The 12988-nt window shown below is 40.7% G+C and overlaps 1 protein-coding gene across 2 annotated transcripts; it reads left to right on the forward strand.

Moving 5' to 3' along the window:
• Window positions 1-350: 350 nt before the first annotated feature.
• On the forward strand, window positions 351-3405 carry LOC117302446 (2'-5'-oligoadenylate synthase 2-like). Of its 2 annotated transcripts, none has more exons than XM_033786395.1 (4): window positions 351-836; window positions 1233-1524; window positions 2148-2523; window positions 3189-3405. In XM_033786395.1, the coding sequence occupies exons 1-4, from the start codon at window positions 609-611 to the stop codon at window positions 3340-3342; spliced, it is 1050 nt and encodes a 349-aa protein (XP_033642286.1). In that variant the 5' UTR covers window positions 351-608; the 3' UTR covers window positions 3343-3405. The 2 variants fall into 2 exon arrangements, with proteins under 2 accessions (XP_033642286.1, XP_033642287.1); XM_033786396.1 differs by having other exon boundaries at window positions 1248-1524.
• Window positions 3406-12988: the final 9583 nt, after the last annotated feature.

Consider the following 12988-nt stretch of genomic DNA (forward strand, 5'->3'; position numbering starts at 1 on the left):
CTTTCAAAAAGAGCGACCTGTATTCTCTGACCTTTCTAACAAGTAAAATACTTTGCATTTTTTTTAAACGAGACATTAATTTTTACATTTTGGGCTATAATTTACATATGAATACAATATCAAGTTTTACGATGTGCCCCTTCTTATTATCTCATATCAACATGTAAGTTTTACAACCAGACGGCAGGAGTTGTGTGACAGTATTGTACCCGACTAAAGAAAACCCAGGCTCTGTGGCTCTTTTGTAAGAACATCGGCTGGTGGGAAGCTAGTTTTACGGTTCTTGATTTTGTCACAAAAGCCTTTTCATGACAAACCAGGAAGCAAAATAGGACACCGACTGTCGTGAAGGGATAGGCTTACATGTACGTTTTAGATACAGTTCGCAGGTAATACAGGCGCAACACTCCGTAGTACGTGATATGCAACAATTTTAGAACTGCTGGTCCGCAATAGTATGGGATACAAGTCCAACATCATGGTATTAACTCCACTCTCGAACTGCATGGAGTTCATTTGTTCACATTGAACTTTTCCCGAGCTTTCTCAAAAAGCACCAAGGAGAAATTTCCACTCGCAATCCTGGTGGTTGCCAATTACTTCAGGAAATGGCAGCGGCTCGACTAGCTAGCTTCGGTGAAGTTAAGGACATTGTGCGCTCGGAGCCGTGGTGTTTGGAATCAAGTGGACTTGGCACGTGGTATGACGACCATGTGAAACTTGGGGCCGACGCGTTCGACAGAGACTGTCGAGCAGCTGTCGACAATGTGTTGGAGACTGTGCATGAGTTATGTTCCTTCAATAACATTCTGTTCGACATTGACAAAGTGGTCAAGGTAAGATTTTGTACACATGGGGAAGTAGAATGGGTTAGGGTGGTAGGCCACTATTTAAAGACACTGGAAGACCAGTCTTCTCACTTGGTGTATCTCAACATAATGCGCAAAATAACAAACCTGTTAACATCTATTTGAACTCAACTGTCGAAGTTGCGAGATAATTAATGGAAGAAGAAAAAAAACCTTGTCACACGAAGTTGTGCGCTTTCAGATGCTTGAGCCTCGAAGTGTGACGTCAGATGTTCAGGCTAACACCGCGCCCCAACTCGCAATCTCAGGCTAATGACAGAGGCAGGCAAAATGTATTGGTTAGGTAAACTAAATGCCACGATTGCAGGCTTGAAACCAAATCTATATTCACAAAGTTGCTCTCCCCCTCTTATTTTGTTGAAGGGTGGATCACTGCAGAAGAAAACCATGCTCAAAGATATGTGTGATTCTCAGCTCGTCGTGTACATCAACCCACCCTACATGGAACCGATCGTCACAGTTGGTACCCAGAAATACAGAGACCAGCTAAGGCGTGTCATCAAAGTGCTCATGGAGGCGCTGAAGGGGGTGGAAAGTGTGGCCGAAATCTCGCCAAATCCCGTGTCTCTGAAGTTCAAGATAAGGGTGGGTTACCGACGGCTGTTGGATGTGGATCTCTATCCGACGGCTGATAACTTCCGTGGACATGGCGAAGGTGGGTTCCAGTTTCAAAATGAATACACACATCAGTGTATGGGTAAAAAAACAAAGGTTAGCACTGTATACTCAGTACTTACCGCCTGTGAAAAAAAAAGGATAATGTTGTCGGTTTTTACACGTTTTGAAAACATTAATCAAAGCTGTTTAATATTCGGTCAATCAAGCAATCAACCGCAAAGATGTAACAAGGGCCGTCGCGCCAAACTCCTGTGTCCACGTCCTACAGCCTCGCGCAACATTGTTAGTGGGGGTGATATTGGGGTATAATTAGTGTAAGTGGGTCTTTGGTTTGAATCCAGTATGTACACTGTTCTTAAAACTCCAGGGCAGAATTTGAACAATGATTTAAAAGTTAGATTTCAACTCAGATTACGCGTCAGTTTGACCCTTGGTAGTGTTATCCAATTTGACACGGAGTCATCCTGACCCACCCCCGTATCCGGTTCCGGTCCATTCTGACGTAATATGAGGTATAGCGGAGAGAAGCAGTGCTTGTCTCTCATCGTTGTCTTTAGTCAGAAATCCAACACTATTCGCAATCAGATCATAGAGCAAGGAACAGATAAATGATAAATGATTTTTTGTGGGGCAGTTTTTGTATATTTCTTCTTTCCACAGATCTCTGTAACATGTTCGATGTGATGCTTCAAAGCAACGATGACGGGAGGGAGTTATACACGGCTTCGCTGATCAAACACCAGACACACTTCGTCAGGAGCCAGCCCACCGCCGTGAGAGACTTCATCCGCCTGGTGAAGTACTGGGCGCACGACGCGCTCCCGGACAACCTCAAGCAGGCTTACTTTTTGGAGTTGGTCACCATTCACCTCTGGGAGGAGACAGGGAAACCGGAAGGTTTTAGCAAAGTGCAGGGATTCAAGAATGTGATGGAGACTTTGGCGAGCGGGAGCACGGAGCTGCGGAAGATGTACTGGCCCAACCTCTATGATAATGCTCTGGCAGTCCGTGCCATTGATAAACTCAACATGCACGAGTGAGTCCATCAATCATTCAATAAAGGAACACGGTCGGCCATCTTCACAAAATGGCCGACCGTGTTTCTTTGCGATGTAAACGGAAGATCGTGCAATTTCGAGTCATACGTGTGTGGATCATTGTATTCTACTTTTAAAACATCTTTTTAACCACGCATTTCATAACAAACGGTTTCAAACGCTTTTCTAAGACCGACTCGTCCGATCCATGACAACGTGTTCCTTTAATTGTTGGTTTATTCATTGACACATGGCAGCCATATCAGCTTCTAGCCAGTGTCCTCAAGCTAGGTAGACTTGATTCAAGTCCCATTCTCGTGTGAGATGTCCCTTTGCATACACGCCAACTTACCATCAAACAACCCGTAGCGTACATAAACAGTGCGCGCCCACCGTCAAAAATGTGTTCCCGGTGGCACGGGATTAGGACTTGAGTCAAGTCTACAAGCTAGGTAATTATGGAGTTTAAATTCTACATTACTAAGAATGGAACAGAAGGAGTCAACCCTCAGAAATTTGAGAAACAAGTCGTGCATGAAACATTGCTCAGATTTGTTCGTTAGTCTGTCTTTCTCTACAAATTCCAACATATTTAATTTCGATTTATGAGCCTTAATTATAAACAATACGATAACATAATTGTTACCCTTTTTTTCTTCTTCAGACCAGTAATTTTAGATCCAGCAAATCCGACAAACAACGTGTGTAAAATTTTCGATAAGCGATCCAACAGGCGCGCCATCGCTCGAGCTGCCCAGGTGACCCTTGACACGGAACTACTTAGAGACATCCGGGTCCGTCGAGACTGGAGTAATTAAAGGCACTGGTTGGGACACCAATAATAAATCTGTGAACATTTTGACTCGATTGATCGTCGTAGTTGAGAGAGAATAATGAAAGAAAAAACACCCTTGTCGCACAAGTTGTGTGCTTTCAGATGCTTGAATTCGAGACCTACTGCCTGAGAGTCCCTTCTTTATTTCAAATATTTTAGTGAGAAATTACTTCTTTCTCAAAAACTTAGTTACTTCTGAGGGAACCGTTTTTCACAATGTGTTATACGTCTATCAACAGCTCTCAATTGCTCGTTACCAATGCTGACAATTATTTTGAGTAATTACCACTAGTGTCCAGTGCCTAATTGGTGTGTATCATACGTGTGTTGCCAACTGCTTGTTTCAATTGGTCGCCATCGATCGCTGAGGTCAAACCGTAGAGACAGGCACGCGCGCGTGTCTACACGCGCAACGCGCAACTCTCAGCCAATGATCGGTCTTCATTTTTCTCAGTGAGGGTGCAAGGGCAAATTGATGGCAGCAGCAGAAAATGATGCAATGCCCGTTTCAACAACAATAATTATTAAGTGCCTAAGACTGTAGGCTATTAATGGAACGCCCTTGGTTGTGGGGTGTTTTAGACAACGAACAGTGTACACCACATGATATTTCTTAGGTCAACGTGGACCCCGCGAGAGAATTCTTTAGAAAGGGGAAATAATGAACAACAACAGGAAGACGATCAACCGAATCCGTAGGAAGTGAGTTAGGGCGGATACGAATTTGTTTAAAGTATAAAATTATTAACTATGAACGTATGGCAACACATGCTTTTGTTACATAAACGTGGATAGCCGATTTCATTGAATTACCTTTAGGCCATTATTATAATGATCTTACAAATCATCCGTTGCTTTATGTATAATCCAATTGGACGAACGGTTAAACAAAACCGAATGTATACTTTTTCCTTTAAATTTGAACTACGTCACAATCTTAATATGTAATTTATTTTTGTTAATAATTTTTTTAAATGTTTGCTCCATCTATATGGGATTCCGCGTTTAATTTTACGCATGCGTGGTACCCGCTTTATTAATAATAGCAGTAGGCTGGACTGTGGAGCGGTTGAAGAACAGTCTAGAGTCTTTCACAATAGGTGAGCATACGAAGTGTATCTGGGTGACGGTAGCGTATAGGACGTCGAAAGTGCAGTGGCGTTGAAGCCAAACCGGGGACTAGTGAGTTAGGAGACAGATCCATTCTTAACGCAAGATATTACACAAACCGTAAGTATTATTACAATACTATGTGAAACATGTCGATAATGTTTATGTCATGTTTACCGGCGTGAAGGGTAGAAGGGATCACAATCAGCCAGTTGCAAGTCGCGTTGTGAGTTTAGACTCCCTTTCCAGGGAAGGTACACGTTTGGTAATTGTCAAAGACCAGTCTTCTCACTTGGTGTACCTCAACATATCCATAAAATAAAAGCCTGTGAACATTTGAGCTAAATTGGTCATCGAAGTTGCGAGGAAAATGATGAGAAAGAAAAAGCACCCTTGTTGGACGAATTTGTGTGCTTTCAGATAGGAGTAACAGTATTCTGGCTGGAAGTCTTTTATTATTTTAGTGAGAATTTACCTCTTTCTCAAAATCTATGCTTCTTCAAAGGGAGCCGTTTCTCACAATGTTTTATACTAAAATGTATTAACCTCTCTCCATTACTTGTTATACTAAGTCAGTTTTTAAGCTAATTATTTGAGTAATTACCGTATACCAATTCCCTTTAATCAGGGTTATTACCTGTTTAAAAAAAGAAGAAAACCATTTATACGGCTGAAATGCTCTCTCAATTATATCACATAACACATAACAGTAGGCCTATAATATGCTTCACGAGCAATGGTAATTGTTATTGGTTGGTGTAAATTTACGTTAAATGCATACATCAAAAAGGCGCTATATAAATGTTGTTACGTGCGCCTAATTCATTACAATGTCAATAAGGAACTAAGGCACGACAGAGACATTTGACAAGGAAGAGTGAAACCTAAACCAGCGATTATATTCACGATGATAATTTATTTTACTCAAACAACAATATTTAAAGCAATAGAACCATTAATAATGTACATGGCAGATTTAATACAATTCAAATGAGAGACCCTAAGATTATAGCTACCGGAAGTTTGATGACTGGGTTCGATGTGCTGGTTACACGGTGCCTCTTCTAAATTGACGTCTGGCACTAGATTGGTACATCTAGGGAGAGCCTCAAACCTGGCATGGGTTTAGGCCATCTAGGAAGAGCCTCAAAACCGGGCGTGGGTTTTAGGCCATCTAGGAAGAGCCTCAAAACCGGGCGTGGGTTTTAGGCCATCGGAGCGCAAGAACCGGGTGGTTCAAGCCATCAACTTGAAGGAGAAAGAGCACAGTTTTGGCTGACTGTCTCTGTGCAAGAACCGGTTGGTTCAAGCCATCAACTTGAAGGAGAAAGAGCACAGTTGTGACTGACTGTCTCTGTAACTGGAATATGGCTGAAACACCAATACTGGACAATGGTGTGGCCGATGGTTGAAGCGGTGACACCCATCAATGGATGAGTTGGGCAGAGCCCCTGGCTGACTCAGTGGTGGCGGAGTGATGAGTGTAACCCAGCAAGAGGCATACCCAGTATTTTATAGGCTAGAAACATCACACAATGCAGTGGGCAATTATACTAAACATTGTGTCCACTGCACCTTAATAATAAGTTTGGAGTGTCAACACATTAAGGACACAATGTTACATTATGACCGTTGCATAACATCTAACAATACACATTGTGAAACAGACTGACCTGTTTTGCCAAATACCACAGATGTTCTTAAAGACCAACAAATATGTCATAACAAAAGGAACAGGATAAGGGGAGAGAAAGCCCATCTGTAACAGTCTTCCCCCCTTGGGGAAAAGTTTTTTTTTTAAGAAAAACTTTCCAATTTAAAGTACACAAATTGCATGAAATATAGTACATAACACTAACAGTACCATAAAATCTTATCATTCGCATTTATACATTAACGAATTACATTATAATAGCTCCATCTTGGAGGAATATAATCATCACAAGTAAAACGCACTCTGATTAAAGCTAGAGCGCCTTTAAAGGCGTCTTGATAACGCATCAGCAATGATGTTATCCTTGCCCTTAACATGAATTACTTCAATGTCAAACTCTTGGAGGATTAAACTCCAACGGAGTAGTCTCTGATTCTGATTTTTCATCTTCTGAATGAAAACTAGTGGGTTGTGGTCAGTGTACACAGTGATGATTTGGGCAGGAGTACTCAAATATACTTCAAAATGCTTTAAAGACAAAACTAAAGCGAGACACTCTTTCTCGATTGTTGAATAATTTACTTGATGTTTGTTCAACTTCTTAGAAAAATAACAAACTGGATGATTAAAACTGTTATCATCTTCCTGCAATAGTACTGACCCAACTCCCACATCACTTGCATCAACATACAACTTAAATGGATTGGTGAAGTCTGGAGCCTTCAAAACTGGTTCACTTGCCAGCATAATTTTTACATGCTCAAATGCTTGACTGCATGCGTCTGTCCAAATAAATTTGTTTTTCTTGCTGAGCAAATTTGTCAGCGGAGCAACAACATCTGAAAAGTTTTTGCAAAACTTTCGATAGTACCCAGCCATGCCGAGAAAACGCATCAAGTCTTTTTTGTCGGCTGGCTGTGGAAAATTAAAAATTGATTCAACTTTTGCTTTGACAGGCTGAACTTCACCTTGACCAATAACATGGCCCAAGAAAGTAACTTTGGCTTTAACTAATTGGCTTTTCGCAAGATTTACTGTTAACTTGGCCTCGGTTAATCTTTCAAACAGAGCACGAATGCTTTCCATGTGCCCTTCCCAGGTATCATTAAATAACACAATATCATCAATGTACACTTCGGTGTTTGGTAAACCCTTAATCACTTTGTTCATCAACCTTTGAAAAGTTGCAGGGGCGTTTTTCAGACCAAAAGGGAGAACCTTGTACTGATATAAACCCCGAGGAGTCACAAAAGCAGAGACTTGTTTTGCACGAGGAGTAAGAGGGACTTGCCAATATCCCTTTAACAAATCAAAAGTAGACACAAATTTGGCCTTGCCAATACGATCAATACAATCATCTACTCTAGGCAATGGAAAAGTATCAGATTTTGAAACTGAATTCACCTTCCTAAAATCTGTACAGAATCTAAAGGAAGAATCAGGCTTGGGTACCAAAATACACGGTGAGCTCCAATTGCTATCACTTTCTTCAATAATACCATTGACTTTCATGTATTTAATCTCCTCATTCATATACGTCTGCTTAAATGGTCCTACTCGGTAAGGGTGTTGTTTAATGGGCGTGGCATCCCCTACATCAATATCATGAAAAACAGCATCAGTTCGACCTGGAACATCAGGAAATAAATGTGAATACTCTCGTATTAGATCGGACACTTCAGATTGTTGTTGAAACGTCAAATGACTTAATTTGTCACTCAAATTCGACAAAACTTGTGAATTTTTCAACCTGAAACTTGTACCCGGAATTTGGGATGACTGATCACCCTCGTTCTCTGAAGGCTTTTCAACTTCAACATTTACATTGCAAACTGGGACAGTTTCTTCATTTCTTTCGTGATACTGTTTTAACATGTTAATGTGACAAACTCGTTTCTGTTTACGCCTATCAGGAGTGGAAATTAAATAGTCTAAATCATTAACCTTGCGGTCAATTACATATGGTCCACTGTAACGAGCTTTAAGTGGCTGTCCTGGCATTGGTAATAATACTAAAACCTTATCACCAGGATTAAAAGTACGGACTTTTGACCTCTTGTCATACCAAGTTTTCATGCCATCTTGAGTGGCTTTCAAACTAGATTGGGCTAACTTACACGCATTATGTAAGCGATCTTTCAACTTCACAATGTAACTCAGGATATTGTCATCCGTGTTTTCAGACAACCATTTCTCTTTGACCAACTTTAATGGTCCCCTAACAGTACGGCCAAATACAAGCTCAAAAGGGCTGAACCCTAAAGATTTTTGTACAACTTCTCGTACTGCAAACATTAACAAATGAATACCTTCATCCCAATCTTTATCATTGTCCATACCATAAGTCCTAATCATGGTCTTGAGCGTCTGATGAAAACGCTCGAGTGCGCCCTGACTTTGTGGGTGATACGCACTAGAAGTAATTTGGTCAATGCCTAAAGCATACAACTGTTCTTGAAACAATCTAGAAGTAAAATTACTCCCTTGATCACTCTGAACAACTTTTGGCAGTCCAAAATGAGTGATAAACCCTCTCAACGCTTCACCTACTGGTTTTGCCTTAATGGATCTTAGTGGGATTGCTTCAGCATATCTAGTTGAAGCACACATTATAGTAAGTAAATACTCATGACCTGACCTAGTTTTAGGCAAAGGCCCCACACAATCTACAATTACTCTGCTAAATGGTTCTTCAAACGCAGGTATTGGGTGTAATGGTGCACGAGGAGGTTTTTGGTTTGGTTTTCCAACCAGCTGACAAGTATGGCAGGTGCGGCAATACTCGGTAACCGACAGTTTCCATCAGTTGTATTTACAGTCAGACTTAGTTTCTGGTCCAATTTCAGTGGGCATTACCCCCACTTTGCCCTCGGGGCTTAATGGTATAACACTACTGTTAGGTAATGAAATAGCTGGCGCTAAGGTAGTTGTAGAACCATGTATGACAAGTGTGCCTTGTTCTGATAATAATACTAGGTTATTAGAGGAAGAATTTCCTGGTATTTTCCCCGCTTGTGTTACAACTCGATCCATGAGTCGTAAGACTAAGGCACCAGTTCATACTGATTTAGACTTAGACATTTCTGAGACTTTCATGTCTAGTCTATCTGATGAAATCCCTAGGGTTTCTTTTGACAAGAATGTAAATTCTTTAGATGCAGACAATCACTCTGTTCCTCATGACACTAAGGGCTCAGCCTTATTGAATGAATTGGGTGTGTACTCTGACATCTTTTTAAGTAGAGAACAGCTAATATCTGAACAGAGTAAGGATACTGATTTGGTGACTCTTTTTAACCAAGCACATACTGAAACCGAGACAAGTAGTCTCGCTGTGTGTTACTTTATCAAGTCAGGTGTGCTCATGCGCAAATGGCGACCACCAGATGTGCCCGCTGACAATGAATGGAAGGTGTTGTATCAAATAGTTGTTCCATCAGGTTACCGTTCACACATTTTGAGTTTAGCTCATGACATCCCTATGTCTGGACACTTGGGTGTCACCAAAACATGTGATCGAATATTACAACATTTTTATTGGCCTGGTAACCGACTTTCGGATACCAGGCCAATAAAAATGTTGTAATATTCAATCACATGTTTTGGTGACACCCAAGTGTCCAGACATAGGGATGTCATGAGCTAAACTCAAAATGTGTGAACGGTAACCTGATGGAACAACTATTTGATACAACACCTTCCATTCATTGTCAGCGGGCACATCTGGTGGTCGCCATTTGCGCATGAGCACACCTGACTTGATAAAGTAACACACAGCGAGACTACTTGTCTCGGTTTCAGTATGTGCATTACCTATACCCGTAATGCACACATCGGTGCCGAGTGAAGACTCTTCACTTAAAGGAACTTCCCCTTTTAACAACAAAGATTGAGTGGACCCCGTATCCCTCAAAATAGTCACTGGGTAAGTAGGTGAATCAGAACGCTCATCAAGCGATACAAATCCCTTAGAAACAAAGGGCATAAACTCCTCTCTAATGTCAGACAAAGATGTCCTTTTGTGATCAAACTTATTTAAGCTTGAAAGAGATGTACTATTGGTAAAGGCAACAGTTTTTGACTCGGCAAGAGCCGCATTTTTCCTTTTCAATGCATTACAAACTGATATAGCATGCCCAAATTTCTTACAGTAATTGCATTTTACTTGTTTGGAAGTGTCAAAAAAGCTATTGGAAGTTGACCTTTTAGAACTTGCATCAGAGGTAGACTGTGGTTTTGTCTCAGTCTTTGGCCTATTATCAGAAACAGGTTTAGATTGAACAAAAGTCTTGTTGCCTTTTTTGTGATCCTGAACATTAGCATGCAAAAAACTAACTTTGTGTGTCAAAGCAAAATCATCGGCCATCACAGCCGCTAATTCTAAATCTGTAACTTTCTGCTCTTCTAGGTGCGCTTTGACAGCATAAGGCATGTTAGCCTTAAATTCCTCAAGAAGGATTAGCTGTCGTAACATGCCAAAGTCTTCCTTAACTTTACAGGATCTACACCAACTATTGAACAAGGTTTTCTTCTCATAAGCAAACTCAACATACGTTTCGTTTTCTCGTTTTCGTTTTTCACGAAACTTCTGCCTATATGCCTCTGGTACAAGTTCGTAGGCTTTCAAAATTGCAGCCTTGACTAAATCATAATCAGCGCTTTTGTCAATAGGAAAAGTGGAATAAACCTCTTGTGCTTTACCAACTAGTACACTCTGTAGAAGCAAAGTACGCATATCTTTAGGCCACTCAAGTCTATCGGCAACTTTCTCAAAGTGAGCGAAATATTTGTCAACGTCTTTCTCCTTAAAAGGAGGTACTAATCTAATGAACTTGGTAGGATCAAATTTCTTTGCAGAGATTGATTGCTCATTGGATTTGGAATGCTGTTTCAGCTGAAACAATTCCAACTCTTTGTCTAATTTCTTTGACGCTACTAGCTGAATTTCTAGCTCAAGTTGTTTAAGTTTAATAGCCGCTTCAACTGAATGACCATAACCCTCTACTTGTTTTTCTTCAACCATTGATTCTTCCAAAATTTCTACTTCAACCAAATGTTCCAAAATTACTGCTCGTAGGTCAGCCTTTTTCATACTAGCAGCTACGGAAATTTTGTAATGTTTGGCAACCTCGAATAACTCGGCCCTTTTTAAACCAAACACTTTGTCCTCCGAAGGACTCTCTTCAAAGTCAGCGACGAAGTCTTGTATTGAAAACTTCTCCGCCATCGTGATATAATTGCTGGTTAAACAACAGAGAAATTGGTTCACTTAAAATTTGTAAGTGAAATCGAAACACTGAATTTTAAAATGGCTCAGGAATTTTCTGAATTTTGTTCAGTTCACTTCCCGGACAAGCCCCCAATTCTGTTACGTGCGCCTAATTCATTACAATGTCAAAAAGGAACTAAAGCACGACAGAGACATTTGACAAGGAAGAGTGAAACCTAAACCAGCGATTATATTCACGATGATAATTTATTTTACTCAAACAACAATATTTAAAGCAATAGAACCATTAATAATGTACATGGCAGATTTAATACAATTCAAATGAGAGACCCTAAGATTATAGCTACCGGAAGTTTGATGACTGGGTTTGATGTGCTGGTTACACGGTGCCTCTTCTAAATTGACGTCTGGCACTAGATTGGTACATCTAGGGAGAGCCTCAAACCTGGCATGGGTTTAGGACATCTAGGAAGAGCCTCAAAACCGGGCGTGGGTTTTAGGCCATCTAGGAAGAGCCTCAAAACCGGGCGTGGGTTTTAGGCCATCGGAGCGCAAGAACCGGGTGGTTCAAGCCATCAACTTGAAGGAGAAAGAGCACAGTTTTGGCTGACTGTCTCTGTGCAAGAACCGGTTGGTTCAAGCCATCAACTTGAAGGAGAAAGAGCACAGTTGTGACTGACTGTCTCTGTAACTGGAATATGGCTGAAACACCAATACTGGACAATGGTGTGGCCGATGGTTGAAGCGGTGACACCCATCAATGGATGAGTTGGGCAGAGCCCCTGGCTGACTCAGTGGTGGCGGAGTGATGAGTGTAACCCAGCAAGAGGCATACCCAGTATTTTATAGGCTAGAAACATCACACAATGCAGTGGGCAATTATACTAAACATTGTGTCCACTGCACCTTAATAATAAGTTTGGAGTGTCAACACATTAAGGACACAATGTTACATTATGACCGTTGCATAACATCTAACAATACACATTGTGAAACAGACTGACCTGTTTTGCCAAATACCACAGATGTTCTTAAAGACCAACAAATATGTCATAACAAAAGGAACAGGATAAGGGGAGAGAAAGCCCATCTGTAACAATGTCATGTTTATTATAGCACCACATAGTATTCATTAATGTCAATGTGTCCAGATTGGATGTTCCATAATTTGTATAATGTGCGTATTGTTGTACGTGGTTTAAGTGTGTACTGTATTTTTGCAATTTTGATGTTTTGAGACTCATTAAACCAAAGTGAAATTCACTGTATATAATGTGTGTATGATAATGTGTGACAATAAAACAGACTTTTATTTTGACTTGATACAAAACGTCCACCCTATCCTAAAAAGGGTACAAACGTTTACATAGTTTGAAATGGGGCTTACTTTAGTTTGGGCGTTTTTTTTCACTGAATGAATTTTTTTTCCTGAACGTACATTTGTACAACCTCATTGGCATTTCAGAAACCGTCAGTGAAGTTTTTTTAGAAGGTTTTATTTTGCGAAAGATTTGTTCCTGCCGAAACTAGGCTGCTGCCGTTTTGTTCGTCTGGACCGTGCGAAGGGAATTTAATTGACATATGCTACATTAGACTATCTGAGGCAACGCACACAGTAGATAGCCATTGGCGAAT

This window comes from Asterias rubens, chromosome 18, assembly GCF_902459465.1.
Source record: "Asterias rubens chromosome 18, eAstRub1.3, whole genome shotgun sequence".
In the NCBI taxonomy this organism is placed as follows: domain Eukaryota; kingdom Metazoa; phylum Echinodermata; class Asteroidea; order Forcipulatida; family Asteriidae; genus Asterias; species Asterias rubens.

Bases quoted from the DNA above. Each gene is read 5' to 3' on its own strand.
- LOC117302446 (XM_033786395.1), top strand. From the start codon at position 609: ATGGCAGCGGCTCGACTAGCTAGCTTCGGTGAAGTTAAGGACATTGTG. The intron at 1,525-2,147 runs GTGGGTTCCAGT...TTCTTTCCACAG, and splicing joins CTTCCGTGGACATGGCGAAG to ATCTCTGTAACATGTTCGAT. The intron at 2,524-3,188 runs GTGAGTCCATCA...TTTCTTCTTCAG, and splicing joins GATAAACTCAACATGCACGA to ACCAGTAATTTTAGATCCAG.